Source organism: Sylvia atricapilla, chromosome 1 (genome assembly GCF_009819655.1).
Source record: "Sylvia atricapilla isolate bSylAtr1 chromosome 1, bSylAtr1.pri, whole genome shotgun sequence".
Taxonomy (NCBI): Eukaryota; Metazoa; Chordata; class Aves; order Passeriformes; family Sylviidae; genus Sylvia; species Sylvia atricapilla.
The window spans coordinates 15,371,289-15,389,799 of record NC_089140.1 but is presented as its reverse complement, the minus strand read 5'-3'; the positions used below and the strand labels follow the sequence as shown (position 1 = coordinate 15,389,799).

At 39.4% G+C, this 18,511-nt stretch overlaps 1 protein-coding gene across 1 annotated transcript; it reads left to right on the top strand.

Moving 5' to 3' along the window:
• Positions 1-55: 55 nt before the first annotated feature.
• On the top strand, positions 56-13,022 carry MTPAP (mitochondrial poly(A) polymerase). The gene is given in 10 exon segments (XM_066315547.1): positions 56-206; positions 1,981-2,153; positions 2,714-2,947; positions 3,267-3,491; positions 6,471-6,682; positions 8,770-8,996; positions 10,187-10,279; positions 10,375-10,448; positions 12,140-12,449; positions 12,452-13,022. Coding segments are annotated over 10 exon segments (1,737 nt in total). The 5' UTR covers positions 56-67; the 3' UTR covers positions 12,502-13,022.
• Positions 13,023-18,511: the final 5,489 nt, after the last annotated feature.

The window sequence follows — 18,511 nt, the reverse complement described above, 5'->3', positions numbered from 1 at the left end:
CGGGCTGAGCCCCGCCGGCCGCCGTGGAACGCGGCGCCTGCGCAGATCCGGCGCGGCCCTGGCGGCCATGGCGCTCCGCGCGGGAGGGCCTGCGCTGGCGCTGCTGCGGGGCCGCCTGCACCTCCCCGGGCCCGGCGTCCGCGGGCACGCCCGCCTCGGCCGCTCCGGTGCCGCCGCGCAGCCGGCTGCCGAGGAGCCGGGGGAAGGTAGGGTCGGGTCGCCGGGCCGCGCTGAATTCGCCGCGGGCCTCGGTGCCGCACAGCCGGCTCTGCCGGGCGGCGTGGGGAGGGGAGCGGCCGCCTGTCCCGCTCGGCCCCACTGGATGCGCCGGTGCATTGCCCACGTCCTCGGCGTGAGGAGCCCCGCAAGGCCCGGGCAGCCCCGCCGGGCAGTGAGGTCGGCCTGTGCCCTCTCGGGCTGCAGCCCAGGAGGCCAGAGTCTGCTGTCAATGCCCCGGACTCGGTTTGTTAAATGTAGATACCAGCTAGACGTGAATCAAGTGACGGGGCTTGTCCCGAGAGACCCCCTCAAAAAGGCGTAGGAAACGTGTGGCTGATGCTGTGTTTTAGCCGAGAACTAGTGAGGGGTGTCTTTGCTGCTGTGCCGTGCTCAGACATCAGTGCCATACCCAGACTGCAAAGGACAGCACAGCCAGAAGTTGTGAGATCACATCGCCTCTGTAGTGGCTAAGCATGTCCAGGTAGTAAATCAGACAAAAATCGTAGCTGTTCTGGCCTAATGCAGAGACATCCTGGTTATGTCACCCATCCATGGCACTTGTCTCTTCTGCATCTTAGTCACTTCGTTTTTCTCTGTTTCTATGGCAGCTGTGATATTTATCATCTTCATGAAGTGCTTGCTTAGTTTTCTGAGTGAAAAATGCTGTATAAAACTAGGCTATTGAAAGAGCTACTGTGATTATTATTTACAAGCCTTTGTGAGACCTCAGTAAACTTACAAAATAAAATATAAAAAAAAATAAATACTATCAAGTAACACTAACAACTGTCATGTAATAATACTTAAAGTTTTTCTTGACGCCACAATATTCCGTGGGTTCTTCAAAACCAAAAACATAGAATAAAGAGCTCTCTACTAAATATCCCTGTGGCTGATGCTAGATGCTGGGAAATGCTCCCCAGCTTCCAAGTCTGAATGACAGAAGGGAAGTATTAACAGGCAACAGCTTCACAAGCTCTGCTGATGTGATATGGTCAGTGGATTAGTTTGAAAACTATGCAGGGAAGTGATCATCATTTCAGATTTGGGAGATGGCCCCTTTGCCTGTATGCAAAGAGGAAAATGTTCCGTGTTTCTGGATGTTCAGCATGTCTCTATACCATATGAATTCTGGAGGCTGTCAGCAGCATTACGAGTTGCCAGTAGTGCAGTGAGATCTGACTGATCTGTGGGTTTATTGTACTGGGGTAGGTGAAAGTGTATTATTAAGTGAAAATTTTGAGTAGGAGTTTACCGTAAAGGAAGGCGCTAAGTTGTAAAAATAGCAAGTGTTGAATTGTTCCACAGTGCTGGGTTTGTGGTAGTGAAGAGAGGCCATCATTTCAGTGAAGCTTGCCAAAGGTCTAGAGCTGCCTCACAGCTTAGCTGGCATTTCCAGACTCTTATGTGTGTGCTAAGTGTTTTGATGGTGAAAGCAAACTAAAGAACAAAGATTCATTGTATTATAAAGCTTCATGTGCACTGAGGGAAGTCAGTATTGTTTTCTTCTTATTTTTCCTACTCCTTGTTATTACAAATGTATGCCTTTGTGAGAAATACACTTATATTTCTTTCTTTCATCCATTCTTCGTTGTCCTTCATTCGTTCTTCATTCTTTTCATTTTTGCTGTCATGATCTTGGAGAGCCAGGACAACCTTTGTTCAGTTTTTCAGTCCAAAGGAAGAGATTAAGTGTACTAAAACCAGCCATACATCTTTCTGTTTATATAGAAAAGCTTTGATGCTTGTTTCTTCACACAGATGCTGAAGTCAGTACCAGAAAGAAAACATTTGCTGAAATCCAAACAGAACGACTGGATCAAGCTGAACGGACTGTTTTAATTAAGTGCCCATCAAAACTTAATGAGAAAAAATTATTGCAGTACTTATCAAGTCATGGGAATGTTAAGAGTCATTTCTTTTTTGAAAATCGTGTAAGTAATTAGCAATGTAAACTAAAATCTAGACTTAAATGGAAAGAAATACCAGAAAGAAAATTTGCTTAAGGCCTCATGCGTAAGTTAAACAAATAATATACACTTAGTATATTAAATCGGTTTTTATCAGTGCTGATGTTCACAAGTTGCTAAGAACTTGATTTTTATTCCTAAGTCAGCTAAGAAACACCTCTAAGGAGCAGGCAGCAACATGTTTTGTACTAAATCTTTGAAACTTTCACATAGCAGCATTCATTGTTCTAACTAAGAGAGATAGATCATTTTTATGTTTCTCAAGTATTTCAGTTTTGAAGATGAATATAGTTAAGAACTTTAATGTTTAGTGCTTGCTTCCAAGAATAGCATGTCTTAAGTATTTTAACCTCTTGTGAAAAAGCATCTAAAATGTTTTGGGATGCAGAACTTAGCATTTGGCTTTAGGGCTGTCATATTAATCTGTCTCAGTAGCTCCAGGAACATCTGAGTAATATCAGTACAGTGAGTTCAAGCATTGTATGCATTTGTCTCACCCTGTATTTCCATTCTTAATCTTCTAGGGCATCAATGCGTTAATAGAGTTTTCAGAAAAGAGCAGTATAGCCTCATTGCAGGATGCTGTTGGGATCCCAGGTGCTTCAGAGCATCATGTTGTCCCATTTAAATCAAGACTTTTTACTTTCACACTGAAAAATCCAGTGAGTCAACGCGTTGAAGAGGCACCACTTCACCTCTCTCCTCAGTGTCACATTCCAGTGAAAGACCTTATTGAAAAGCTTTGTCTTGCAGACAGTGTAAGTAGAGGTTTCTGGATCTCTCTCGATTAAAAATGAGACATCTTCATTTCGGAATTGCAAGTGGTCATGTGAAACTTGTATATATTTTCATGTTTAAAAAGTTATATTAGCATTTTATGTGAATGGTTCTGTCACTGAAGTAAATAAATAAATGAAATTGGCCATTTTAATTACAAAAATAATTTTTCTATATGAAAGAAACGTTTTGGAATTTTGAGAAATAACCTTCTAATTGCATTGATATTGAATAGATGAAAATACATGTTAATAGAAGATGGGTCGTTGTATTTTTACAGTGTTTATTTTTCTGAACTAGATAAGCAGTCAGATGTACATTCTACTGAATGAGTATCAGCTTACAGAAGAAAACATCAAGCTGCGATTTCTGGCCTGTTCTTTGGTTCGGGATTTTGCATGTGCCTATTTCCCAGACAGCACAGTAAAGCCGTTTGGCTCTTCAGTCAACACATTTGGAAAACTGGGGTCTGATGTGGACATGTTTTTGGACTTTGGTGATACAGGAAAGCATGCTACAAAAATGGTAAGATTATGCTGTCCATCTTCAATTTGTTGAATTTCTTCAACAGAGCAGCTTATTTGCTGTTTTACACACAGGGATCAGTTTATTTTTATTAAGGTTTTAAGTGGGTTCATATTATAAAGTGTGAACAAGTTTATTGGAATGTTAGTGTTTGAAGACTTTCAAAAACTGAATGTGACATAGATGAGTTCTTTGCTTTGCTTTGATGTTTAGATAAATTTTGCACTATTAGGGTGAATTTCTCTATGAAGAAAACCCTCATCCTCCAGAATTGTTTCAGCAGAGTCAGACTTTCCCATTCTACTCTCGTGTTTCTTCCCTGTTGCTTCTATGCTTCAGCCATGCGCTGTTAAAGTTTGGCTTTGTTTTTTAGGGTCTTCCTTGTCCTAGAGTGAAATAACTGTGCATGTGTGCACATCTGCCTTTCAGGAGGATTGTCAGGTTCTTTTCCTTACCTTAAAGAGATGCCTTTACGCTCCAGGAAAGTTACTGGATTATGTACTGGGGTGTATATATACTTATAGGCACATGGTGAGTGTGTGGAGGTCTGAAAGCTCAGGATGTGGGATAGTCATGGTGAATACTTATAGGTCACCATTCTAAATGAATAATCAAGTGATTCTCATGTTGCAAAAACTTCTCTTTTTATTTGCGTAGTGACGGTTTGGAAAAAACTAGGTCTGTTTTCCTTAAATGATACCCCATTGTGCTTAAGCTTGTGAAGATTGAAAATTCTCTCAGCTTTTCTGTACAATTTGTATATTGCCATATAAGTTACTTTTAAAGAAATAGTCCTTCAAATGTATATAGTTTTTAGTATTACTGCAGTGATAAATCACAATGAAAGCAAATATGTCAGCTGAAGAGAAGGATCATCTGGTGTATGTGAAGTGTTAAAATCTTTATGTTTAAACAGTGAAGTTGCCTCTTAAATTTTGAAGGAATAACTTTCAAGTATAAAACGTCTGTTTTCAAAGCATGTTTGGTAACTGTTTTCTTTAATACGCATCTTTTTTGGAGATAGAAGTTCTGTTGTGAAATGTAGAATATTTGATGACAAGTGAGTTTACCAGCGACTGTGATTACCTGTGAATGGCTGAGAGACATTACTCTGGGGAGACAAAGGGGAGGTAGCTTTAGTTACAAGGTGATTTAGCAGCAGTGGGAAAGGTGTGTTCTGATTTCTTCACTTCTGTAGTCTTTCAGGACATGCCAGCAATGAGGAGGATCAGGCATTTCAGCACCTATTTACATGAAATAACTGTTTTTGAGCCTTATGGCAAACTGATTACTAATTGTAACTTAAGAAAAGGGGCAGAAGTGGTAACACTCTTCTTTAGTAAGAGTGGATATTAGACCATAGATAAGGCATTTTTAACCCCTGAGCAGTTTGGGAGATTAGTTAATGAATTAAAATAGGGCTCTGATATTTTAGAGTAGCAATTTTTGTTAAAACGGTTTTGCTTCTTGCTTAGGTTACTGTATCAGTTGACCCAAAAGTAACAGTTTAGTTTTAGTAATAGTAATAGTTTAGTATTTGCTGTTTCTGTCTACATGACAAGAATGGGGGGAGAACCACAGGGCTGGGGCAACTGTATCAGTACTTCATACCTCTTAGCTAGCACCAAAGCTACATATGAAGGTTCTTTTTAATTGATAAAAATATCTACTTTATCATTATAAAACAGTCTTTATTCAGTTTTATAACTGTCTGGAAAGGCCCATTGTGGTTTTTGTCACAAATATAAATACCAACACCAACCCACCTACAGGTCAGCTGAGTCCCCATCTTTATCTTTCCTGTTCACTGCCTCAATGTTGATAGTTAGAGGCTCCTTTCACTACTGTACATGCAGCTACAGCCAGGTGGGATTAGGGACTGCTGTCCTGGCATGTTCCACCACACGTGGTGCTGGCTCTGCCCTGGGGAGCTGCAGGAAGGAGCAGGGTGGGAACAGTCCCCTCAGTGATTGCCAGAGGCTCAGAAATTCAGCCCCTGAAGTGAATTTCCCCTTGTGGGAAAGGATGCAAGGTCCATAACTTCTGAATTGTTTCACTTGTCTGTGAGGTCACTAAATTGTGGACAACAGAAGTAACGTGCTCTGCATCTCAGTTACTGTTAGATCACTGTAATTTTATTTGTATAGAATGCAGTCACCCATGACATGTTCCAAGGGGGAGGATAAGTCAGTGTGAAGTATTGGATTAGCAAACAAAATTAGCTGATGTCTTAAAAACACAAGACTATAAAGCAAACAGAGATTTCACAGGTATTTTATTGAGGTAAAAACTAGAAATACAGCAAATCAAAATACAAAGACCTAGAGAGAAGTTAATTTCTGATGTTGGAATATATCTTCACAATATTTTCGTCTTTCAGGGAAACTGTGTATGACATGAGGTGATTATTTTTAGTCTTACAGAGCTGTATCCTGATTTTGAAGGATTAAATAATTTGCTATTTTTTTTTTTTTACTTTTTGAAGTGAAAAAGAGATTTTTTTTCTTACACTGCTACTTGATTTACTAATAATGCATTGTTCTTTGAGGATTTGACATGGAATTACTGATAGTTTGAAGTTATTGGTAGTTTGGTTGTGTTGCCCCTCTGTAATTGTGTTCTCCTCTTTGCAGTCAGAACATTTATACTCTCCTGCTAATTCCAGAATCACGTTTTTTAGCCAGTAATGAGCTGGAGTACTACTATACTTCTGTTTGAACATGTAGCTTTTCAGTAAGTTGATCACTATTAGCCTGGAAGAATTGAATCAGGAGAAAAGAATGTAAAAGAGAGAGCCTTTTATGTTTTTACTTAATATATTTTTACCTATTTTAAGTTTGGTGGACTGCTTTGACTAATTCTTGTCTTTCAGTTCTAGTTGTACAAACTCCTTTGTAAATTGCAGTGGTCTTTCAGAACTATTTTTAAATGTCTCTATTGTTTGAGAACTAACAGCTTGCTTTTAAAATTCCATGTTAGAAAAAAGGTCCCTTTGAAATGGAGTATCAGATGAAAAGATTACCATCAGAAAGATTAGCAACTCAGAGGATTCTTTCTGTGATTGGTGACTGCCTTGATAATTTTGGTCCTGGGTGTGTGAATGTCCAGAAGATCCTCCATGCCCGCTGCCCTCTGGTGAAATTTTCCCATCAGCCAACAGGATTCCAGTGTGATCTGTCAGTGAGCAACAGGTGAGACCTAGTTTTAAAAAGTTTGCAGAGAATTCTGTTGTACTTAGTGTTCTGAAAACCTGTAGTATCAACTGTTTAATCTTCTCTTTTCCGTGTTCTCAACAAATGTGCATTTGGCTCTGAAAGTAAAAAGAATATTTTTTGACTTCTAGAGGTTAGAGTTTGATGTTCTTAAGTTATCTTTCTCCAGCATAGGAAATACTTGCTAGCTGAAGCTGAAGCCTCAAAAACCAGTCTATGGAAATAAGGTTGGCTTATAAAACTGGAAAGAAGGCAGTCAGGGAGTATTAGTCATTATTTCCTTTTGGCGTATGCACAGCCTTTCTTGATTGCTTTTCAGATTAAGCAACTCCAGGACGTTAATTTTTTGGGGGTTTAGCTTCTAGTTATTTTGGTGTCCGTTCCTTCTTCCTAAGGGCCTGTTCACACCTGTTTGCTGGGAAGATCCCTTGGATGCCGAGTGGATTCCCGCGTGGGGAAGGGGAGCCTGCGGTGCTCCCGCCCGCTAGGGGGCGCCGGCTGCCCAGAAATGCCCCTCGGGGCCCCGCGGTGACAGCGCAGGAGTGGCTGTGCTGTCCCCACAGCCACAGAAATGACCCCTCACTCCAGTAAACAGCCCTGGCATAAGTGTACATAGCCAAAAATGAGTTACCGACCCTTTTCATTGTTGTCAGGAAATATAAAAATGTGAGTGATTATTCTTCAGGATACCAGTGACAGGACCCGAGGGAATGGCCTGAAGTTGTGTCTGGGGGAATCTGGGTTGGATATTAGGAAAAGGTTTTTCAGAGGGTGGTTAAGCCCTGTAGCACGCTCTCCAGGGAAGTGGTCACAGCACCAAATTTGACAGAATTCAAGAAACTTTTTGGCAATGCTCTCAGCATGTGATGTGAGTCTTAGGGCTGTCCTGTACAGGGCCAGAAGTTGGACTTTGATCATCCTTGTGGGTCCCTTCCAGCTCAGAATATTTTGTGATTCTGTGATACAAGTTTTAGTGCAGTTTTGTGATTTGTCTGCATGAGATACAATCAGATCAGATACACTCAGTTTTCTGAATTACCCAGAGTTCTGTTCCAGAATATGTAGAAGTTGTTAAGGCGATATTGAACAAGTTTCTTACAATGAAATTACTTCTCTGTATGAAGCCACAGTGAAAGTCAGCATGTAGTTCTGTACAAGCTTCCTTGTAACTCATTGTTGATAGTTTGGCTGGTTGGGACTGCGTGTCTTGTCTTGTTGTCATTTTTACTAGAAACAAATCTCTCTGGACACCCTAAAGCACCTCACAGCTGAAATTTAAGAAGCCCAGGTGTTGCAAAATTTTGACCTAGTAAATGTTCCCAAAAGGCTGTGCTGAATTTTTAGAACAGCTTCTAGCACTTCAGGCTAAAACGAACCAAAGTAAGTTTTGCTCTCATACAGCACTTCCTTTTTCTTTTTTTTACTATTTTTTGCCCTCCCGTTTGTACAATACATGAATGGTTGTGTGACTGTGATGAAGGAGATCAAAAACTGATCCGTCTGAAGATCTTTATCCTTCCAGATTACTGCTTTGTCAAGCTGAAAAAAAACCAACTAATCCTTTGAAAATTATGAAATTGACTTATTTTGCAGATTTCATTGTATCTCTGCACTTACATTATTTTTCAGTGCAGTATTTTATTACTTTTTAGATAAAAACAGCAAAAGAAGTTCTAGTTGTATTTTATTAAATGTTAGGATAGAGATATTATCTCATGTACCTCAAAGGCAATTGTGGCTAAATTATGCTTTTTCACCTCAGTTCTGCATAGTTTGACTCCACAGTACTTGACAGTGTTTTATTTATTTTGGGGTTTTTTTTCATCCCACTGTGATGTGGAATGAGGAAATAGGAAACAGTGCAAATGCATGTTGTTTACCCAGAACTGTATCATTCTTGCTATGGAAAAACTACTAGGTATTTAATCCTGGACAATTCCAGGCTTTCCAACCCACACCATTCTACTATTCTATGATTCTCTTCTATTTTTTAAAATGTGTAAAAGTAATTTTTTAAATAATAATAATTCTCTCATCATTTACATGTCTTCCCATTTCTTCTTCAGTATTGCAATCAGAAGTTCAGAACTGTTGTATATCTATGGCTGCCTTGATTCCCGTGTACGAGCACTAGTGTTCACTATACGCTGTTGGGCCCGTGTCCATGGACTTACTAACAGTGCTCCTGGTACCTGGATTACAAACTTCTCCCTCACCATGATGGTCATGTTTTTTCTGCAGAGGAGATCACCACCTATCATTCCAACACTAGACCAACTTAAAGAACTGGCAGGTAAGCACAGCTGTTTCTGTGTTTATTGCAGTTTATTGTTTATTGCACATTTGTTTTACCTGAAGTGGTAAATAAACCCAAGCAATTTCTTTATGCTCTCAAATACTAATGAATTTTATGTGTGTTTTACATGTATGAATGCATCTTTAAAGGCAAAATAAATCCCTTTTCAATACGATACTAATTCTGTTTCTATTAAATTTGTTCTAAGAAATATTCTGTTTAGAGGGGTTTGACTTATTCTATCCTTTAGATAATTAAACGTGATTTACTTCTTCAGTGCTCCTATGCTAATTTTTTTATTTTGTTTTTTTAGAAGACTTGTAGGGTCTTAAATGTTTCTGGAGTTAACGATTTTGTGCAGACTGATATGATGTGTATTGTTTTATAGCTACCAAGTGCTTCAAAAAAGGCTGAGTTTTTTTCTCCCAATTTGTAATATTCTTGAGACCGTTCAGGCCCTTTGCAAATAATGCTTGTATCTCCACAAACAAACTGTTCTGGAGGTTTCTTACACAGCATTCAGGGTCTATTACCTTCAGTGAATCATATGAAAGTGTAGTGAATGGCACCCCAAATTCTTGATTCCTTACTCATGTCTTCTGTTTATTGACATGATTCCTTGGAAGCTTTGAGTGCTTGTAATGGAGAAAAAGGTCTGTATTCAGTTGCTTTAAAATAATTTAAAACATTTCCATCAGAATTCTGTAGAAAATGTTTATACATAAAATGTGTTCTGTTATTTCCAAGAGTGTTCTTAATTCTATGAAGTTTTTCAGAAAAAGACAGTGAACACTCTGGATCTGATATTTTTTAAACCCTCATGTAGGTGGTAACCTCAGAGAGTCATGCTGTTAAGTGTGTAATACAGCCCTCTGTGCAGAGATGCCCTGTTTGTTACCTAGAATAAGTACTTCCAGAGATACAAAGATGTCATTTATCTTGGCCCTGTAGGATTTTAAAAATGTGCCATTTGCTCATGATGTTTTTCCTTTCCCCATTGATAGACTTTTTTCTTTTAAATCTTTTACCATTTAAGCTGAATCTTAACCTGAAAGTTCACTTGTGAATTCCTAGTTTGATTTGTGTAATACGGTAACATTGATTTCAGTTTGTTTTCTTAATTTTAGTAAATACAATGGCATTTTACTGTTTATTGCTTCAAAATATGCCCAAACTTTTTCTTGCAGATGAAAAAGACAAGCATATAATTGGAGGGTATGATTGCTCATTTGTTAGTGATTTAAGGAAGATTAAACCTACAAAAAATACCGAAACAGTTGGTAGGTAGATATTCCTCAATTTTCTTTTTTATGAGCATATTGAAAACAAAATTTTCCTTGATGTTACTGCTGGCTCTTGTTTTTCTTTCCCTTAGATGTACTGTTGGGTGAGTTTTTTGAATATTTTGGAAACTTTGATTTCAGAAGGAATTCCATAAATCTTCGAAAGGTAAATAGATTTTAATCGCCCATCATTATTAATTTAATCTCTCTGTCTGCCATTCACCAAACTACATCTGCTAAGCAACAATTTCTCTCACCTTTAATTATATATTAAAAACACATCTATATGGAAAATGAGTCCTTTCTGTGAAGGAGAAGTGTCTTCCTCTTGGAGCCCAGTAACTTACAATACCGTTAAGAACCTTTACAGTGTCATTACTTGGATATGCTGGAAAGCAGAAACTGATGCAAAGTTAGTATGATTTTACTGAAAAGCCCTGTAATAAAAGTGGCAGTTTTAAAAAGTGGAAGCTATTGCTTCTGTGGGAGGAAAGCTTCTAAAATGTTATGACACCTGTCATAGCAAAAGTCCATAACAAATCCTGTGAGCTGACAAGATTTGCATTTAAAGTTGGGAGTCCAGACCCAATCAGAGCCTACATTAAAACTTACTTCTGAGTTCTGGGTGTGCTTTTGGCATTGCAGTTTGAATCAGTCTACAGTAACTGTACTGCAGCTCAGTGCATGCCATAACATGATAATTCTGTCCAAGCACTTTGGTTTGCTTTCTATGTTTAAATCATCCTATTGATCTGTGTGTGCATGCAGGTATAAAGAAATACATGAAAATGTAATCTCCATAACTCACACCTGCTGCTGCTGGGCTGCTTCTAGAATAGGGTTTCAGTGCCACGTGGCTGTGTGGACACTCGCTTGTTCTGTTTTCTTTTTGGGCATTGTGGATCACTGGCTAAAGAGCTCTTTTTGCAGATTGATCGTAGAAACTGATTTATTTAGACAGAGAACTTCTGTTTGCTAAGAAACCTGAAAAAGGCAAGCAAAAATACCTTTGGAGCCTGAGCTGATCAGGGGAGGTTGCTGCTGCTGTTTTTCTGACAGTGCTCTTGGCCCTGGGACAAGAGTATGTAACCTGTACATAGGCACTTCCTGGACCAGCAGGAGCTGGTGGATTCTTGCTAGAGCTTGCAGTGGAAAGGCTTGAAGAGGGTCTGCTATACACAACCAGTCAGCTAAGAAACACTGATAAGCACTGAGATGGAGGTGCATTTAAATTTAAATGACAAACTACATAATTGTCAGCTGTTTGTGTTGTACTGTACCAGGTGCCTGACAGTGGACCATGACCTGAATAGCTGTGTGCTTAAAAGACAGACCAAACTGGGAGGAATTTCAGCCAACAAAGCAATCTTGTTCACTTACTCCAGCACCCCTGAGCTCTCTGAACAGTGTGGGAGGAATGGTTTGAACAGTTTAAATGCATGCAATATTTTATCAAACTGGGCCCTGCAGGTTAATATGACACACTGATGCTACCCATATGCAAGTGGAGATTAGGAGTAGGAGGTTGCAGTAGGTGAGATTTGAAGTTTTGAAGACAGCAAATGGGAGAATGGCCAAAAAGATAGGTTAAGTTGTAATTGTGTGTTCTTTACCTTGAAGGAGATCTAAGTTGAGTGTGGCAAAGAAAACCACCTCTGAGAGGATTCAGAGAGCAGGAATCATACAGTCAGGTTGACAGGAAAATTAACTTGATTGATAATGACTGGGTGCTTTGTAAAATGTTCTCTAATAGGTCAAAACACTTTTAATTCTAATGTAATAACTCAAGTGATTTGTTATTTGCTCAGTCTGTAATGCACATATGCAACTTTGGCTTTTTCTTTATGCTGTCTGCAGGGAAAGGAAGTAAATAAGCCTGAGTCGTCTCCTCTTTATATCTGGAATCCCTTTGAACAAGACCTTAATATCAGCAAGAATGTTAATCAGCCACAGCTGGAGAAATTTATAGCTTTGGCCAGAGAAAGTGCCTGGATTTTACAGAAGGAAGATAAAACTCAGCAAATGATCAATAAAGAACCTTGGGGACTAGCAGCTCTACTGATACCATTTGGGAAAAGTAATTCCAGCAAGATGAAGAATAGGATGAAAGGAATAGGAAGTGAAACAATCAGAAGCCTCTTGGACTCTTTAAAGTTAAATAATGAAAACAGTCAACAAAAAGCAGTGGGAAAGTGACTTTAAACACAGAAACACAGTAGCTAATATTCTGTTTTAGGAATTGAATGTGACATGCAGTCCAAAGAACATTACTTTTAATATTTCTATTATGGGGACTGGAGAATCAAGCAATCTCTGTTTTTCATCGTTATAATTTTTGTACAGGTCTGCTTTCTTTCTGTACATTTTTCTCCTCCTTACTCCTCACTTTTCCATCTGTTTTATGAATGAAGAGTATTCAAATATAAGTTTAACAGATGCATTTTGGAAGTAGCCTTCAGTTGGGCACTCTTCTGTAAAAAAGGCTGACAGGAGCAGTATGGGAAAAAGCCTTTGGGAATTCTCTTGGCTAGCATACAAATGATATGCTAATTAAAAGCTCAAGAAACAACCACCTTTCCATGAAACCACAGTCTGACAGAAGATAAATGTGTTGGAACCATTGTTTCCAATCCAGTCATGTTTTGGAAGCCAGTAAAACCAAAGTGCATGTATCTATTTTTGCAATTGTTTTTCATTCATGTAGATAGTGCCAAGACAAAATAAAGAGAACGGAATTAGATAGTCAGGTGTGCAGTTTCATAAAGCATTGCACCACCACAGCTCTCCAAGGATAGTGCCACTGGTTTGTGTTGGAAAAGTGGGTTTGCTCTTGTGTTTACCACCTGATTTCAAATGTCTTTAGTGAACTCTACTTTGTTTTCTCTACTCAAGACTGGTCTCCACCCACACTTGGTTCTTATTTTGCCTTCAGCTTCACTTTAAACCTGTATTTCAGGTTCAGGCAGGGGTTCTTGGATGCCCTTCTTGCTTCATCACTCTCCCCAAAGCTGCTGCCTACTGGGTGACATCAAAGCATTCCTGCAGAGGGATCTGTCCTATGCAGAGATCCAGAGAATTGTCTATTATGCTAGAGTCCTGTTCCCAGTCTCACCTTGGTTTTAAGATATTCAGGACAACAGTGACTGTCCCCCTTCCAGATCAGTTCGGCCGGCAGAGTCAATGCTTTTTATTGACTTAAAACATTGAGTTCTCTTTCCATATACCACAAAACTGAGTCTTTTCAGAGGATAGGGGAGAGGGGAGGGAAGGAAGGAAATGAGAAATGGAGAGCAGGCAAATATCAAACTTTAGAAGTACATTTGTGAGTATTTCACCTGTGTATTTTGAGAGCCACTCATGCATCAGACTAAATGGTAGCACTGTTAACAATTCCACAGTGTTTTCTTTATTCTTAACAGATCTGTAAAGGAAATTACTGTGTTTAGAGAGAATCATATAGATGAAACATCAATTTTAGTATTGCTGTTTCATTTTCAGTACTTCTGGATTCTTTAATGTTGCCCTGCTATACAACCTTGTGTACACTTTTTTATAATGGTGTGATCTGAACAATTTATAAGTGTGTTTTCTCTTTTCTCTGATATATTATTCATTGGAAATACTGTGGGCAATAATGCAAACTTCCAAGTACTCGTAAAAACTGGACAAGGAAAAGATAGAAAATAGACCTTCAGGTCAATTCCATAATAGTTCATTCAGAGTTTAAAATAATACTTATAATGTGTCCATTTCTGATTCATAAATATTTTCTTAAGTAATGACTCACATAGTCATTATCTTTGTTGTTGAAATTAATTCGCATGTTAACTTCTTCAAGATTGAGCCTTGAATTTGAAACTTAGTTTTCTATCTAAATCCTGGTATTAGAATTTCTTTTTGGAGGCTGGTAGGAATTTTGTTGTAACTTGCTATTGGTGCAAACACAAAGCCTTTGATAGCAAGCTTGACACACATTCTGTAAGGAGCTTGCTGCTACTTTAATCTTTACAGAATCTAGAGGTACATTGTCTGCAGTTTACCCTGGAATAGACTATGTAGCTTTTTGAAGATTAGGGCAGTAATCAAGTACTTTTGAATTTTTTAGATCAACGAAATGGGTAATAGTGTAATAATAAGAATATGGGTTAACAGGGACAGAAGCATGTAGCAGAACTGTGGCAGTGTGTACCTAATTGCATTATATGCACAGTAATCCACTGACATAGGAAAGTTTTTATATGCATTTTGACACGTAGGTATTTGTAGACAAATAACAGTGAATTTTGTATGTAGGTTGTATGGTTGAGCCATGACGAAGCACAAGCTTAGTTTGTAAATGGTTATAGATGTTTAAACTGCTTTATATTCCTTAAAAGGCAGGGCAGAACATGGTACAGCGCCTTTCAGCATCACTTTTCTATTTAGACTGCCTGTCCCTTTTGGGAATAGTGCTGAACCCTTGTCATGGCTGCAGGCCAGTTTCTGAAAAGAGGAGAAAGAAGCCAAAAGCAATGTTGTAGCTGTGGAATGCACAGGTTATTTTTTCAGATATCTGCAAGTCGAGGGAGCTGGTGGCCAGGGAGCTGAAGCCTAGAGGCTGCAAGGATCAGCTCTTATTTGGGATGTAAATAATTGCAGCAGGCAGCTTTCCTGCTGAAGAGGCTGTCACTGGAGGAGGTGGAGGGCTGACAGTGAGCTTCCCTAAAGTATGAGTGTTGTCTGGGGAAGAGCTCAGTGGAACTGAAGCCACCTGTGGGAAGAGAACCAAGACTTGAGGGGGTGTATTTATGAAATCAAGAGAGATGGTATGCTTATCATTTCCTCAGGGCAGCAGTCTTACATTGAAGATATTTAGAAACCATCAATATGGTTCTGTCACTGAAAACGAGAGCTGGATGTATGTCAAGAAAGGACTGTGATTATGATCTAGATTTGAGAGCTCATTCATATGCTCAGGAAACGTGTAAACAATGTCTCTGCAAGAGCAAGGCAGTAAGTTTTAGTTACTTCTCAAACTTGGTGCTCATCTGCTCTGTTGTAGGGTAGGGCTGTTTGGGAGGTCACAGGTACAGAGCACCAGTGAATTTAACACAGTTTTGCCCCTCTGCCCCTTTCCCTCGTTGGAAATACTTTTTAGTGCAAGTCTCATATTTCCTGGCTCTTAAATGGTTAGGGAAACTGAAAACATTTGGAAGTTCCTTGTCCTGAAAAAATACACTTTGGGATAGTAACTTCAAAGTTAACATTTGTTGCCAGGGATTTTTATTTCCCTAGATTGTTTGATGTTAACAAGTGTTGCAGGAATAGGTTCTGTTGCAACTGCTACTGTTCCTCATTCCTCTATAACTTCTGGGAATCTGCAGCCTTGGCCTACAGTTCACTCCTGGGTGAACATCCTAGTGCCATGCTTGTGAAGACACAGTCACAAAACAGACTTCTTGCTACAGTTCCTGTCTCAGATTCTGTTCTTTAGGCTTGGAATCACAGTATATTTCAGGCTGGGAGAGAACTCTGAACCCTCTGAACCTAATTCAGTTGCCTTAAGTGGTATCAACTGTGAGATGAGACCAGGACTTACCTAGTCAGGCCTTGAAAATCTCCAAGGATGGAGACTGCACAGCCTGTTCTAGTGCTTGACTGTCCCCATCACCTGGGGACTGGGTGGGCTGGGCTGAAATATGCTGCACCATCATTGTCACTCTTACTGGGTTTTTTTTCTGATCCTGAAACATGCTCTCAATCAAAATGCTGTCTTTACATAGAAAGCCCCAAGTCTTCCCTTCTTTCCAGAGAAACTTTTATCCATCCATCACAGTGCTCTCCCATCACGTGCAAGCCATCCTATTATAGCTGTTATTCCCACAGTGTTGTAGTAACAGCACAAGCAGCTCGATCTAGCTCCTTCTGTTTCTTCCCCATGCTGCCCCATATTGTAATGTATCTGTACATTTTAAGTGGGCACCTGATCATAAGGTTTTATTATTCTTGAGGTCCCTTTTGTTCCTGTCACCTTGTATCCTTTTCTCTCAATCCCTGTCCTCAAGCTGCCTGGTATAACTGGGGATTATGGTTGTCCTCTTCATTGTTTAAGCTGATTGCTTTGATATGGCCACTGTGCATATCCAGCTTACAAAGTCCTCATGACACTCAAACCCTGACTGTAAATTAATTTCTAAAAGGCTCTGCAGGAAGATAAGAGGCCTTGACTGATGTATTGCACTGGGAGAAAACCCCCAGAAAATACGGAGCCACGTGGAGATAGTGATGCAGGTGCAGAATCACCTTAGGGCACAGTGCTGTGTCTCTGGGACCTTGTTGCTTCCACAAGTGCAGTAGTGTGGTACAGGATGCTGCTGCCCAGAGCTTGTCCCATTTGGATCTGACACATTTGTGATGCTGTGTCAATTCTAGGTGTAGAGCAGTCAGGCTCTCAGCCACAACCTCACTGTACTCCATGCTTATGCTGGGTCTCTGATCATTGAGGAATTGTGTTCTTAGAACAGCAGGTCTTCTCTCATAGAAACAAATTTACAAGATCAATTTTTTATATACTCTCCAGAGGTTCAGGCTATGTTTTTGCTTAACAGAATTTTGTACCTTTGGGGAAAAAAAAGGTAGACAAAGAACCTCTATTTAAATAATTTTGCAGACAAACTAGTTAAAGGTCCATGTCACATTCAACTGAGGAGAAATTAATATTTCCAGCCTGGGCTGCTTTGGAGATATCATGAATCAGCAATTAGGAGGAAGCTTTTCAAAGTAAAGTCATGCTGGTCACTGTAAAGTTCTCTTCCCAATGCTTTCCCTTGCTTATCACAAAATTACCACCAAGGTTGTCTGCTAGTATGAAATTCTTCTAAACATCGTGAGTAACTTGGGGTCAGTTTGTTTAAAACAAGGGTTAGGATTTATTTGAGGCTAACCTGTGCCTGGAGATAAAATCTCCTTCTCCATAAATTCTCTTAGTTGAAAGTTTTGATCCACTGCTTTTGCAGACCTGTTTCTCATATTTTCTTTAAGCAGAGGATTGGTTTGCTTTCTCTTGCAGGACCTCCCTGCTTCTTTCCATCCTTCCCATTGTATTTTCATTGTATCTGACCTGTAAAAAATAGTATTTCACTTCCTCATGTATTTGGTGAAGGAATAGTGAATATAGCTGTGTTCAAGAAACAGATAGTTTTCAAAAGGTGATTCTCACATTACAATATAATATCTTTTTTACTGCTTCATTTCTTGTGTATATTGAATCTCCATACTGCATTTCCTGTGGCTCGTAGAGGAGTCAATTAGCTGGACTTGATGGGTCTCACCTTTATTGAACAGGTATTTTTGAGAAGTTTCTTCAGTAAAGAGACTTGTTTAACACAGTCTGCTATATTAGAAAGCAGAAGTTCCCTGAAAATTTTTGAGAGCTACTCTATCCTTCAGGATTCATTCTGTTTTCCCTTGTTGATATGGGGAAAACCATGTTCAATTTGTTTCACAGAATGACTTCACAGATAGGTTTTTGTTCCCATGCTGAACTTTCTTGTGCATACAGATTTGTAGTCAATGTAAACAGTGCAGCCCTGTACAGGAATTTTCATGGAACAACTCCCAGAATATGTCTTGTAGGTATTATGCTCACAGCCCAACAGGGGAGGTAAAAGCCCCAGAAATTACTAAGGCATAGGCTCTCATTTGTGGTGCTGACTCCATGAAGCAGAACAATTTCCATAATTCTGTTTTGCTTTTTCTCGTGTTGGCCAGAGGAAAGACATTGCTTTCCTGCAGAGAAAAGGTAAACGAATTAGAAGTTGGATTGTTGGGGTAAAGAGCTGTAGTACTTACATTCTTTCTGAATATTACTATTTGAAGTTTGGTTTTCTAAAGCCCTTCTCTAGGAGTGATTTTTAGAGATTTTTAGGACGATAGAAAGAACTGGGAGAATACATAGAGGCTTTGTAGTTCAGGAAATCAGATAAATTATACTTAGATTAATTATCAAAAGTAATTATATAGGGGAAGATAACACATGTAACAATCTGGCAATATCAAGTATCACTGCCTTAGCTCTTTGAACCAGGTTTCCTGCCTTAATTTTCTGTAGTCCAGTGGTGCTCTACTTTTATAGAGAGATGAGATTTCAGAGAGCATATTCTGAATGGCAACTACAGTATCCAATACGTGGGAGGGTGAGTACTTAGCCATTGCAGTAGATAAAAAGAAACAGTACCAACTCCATAACAA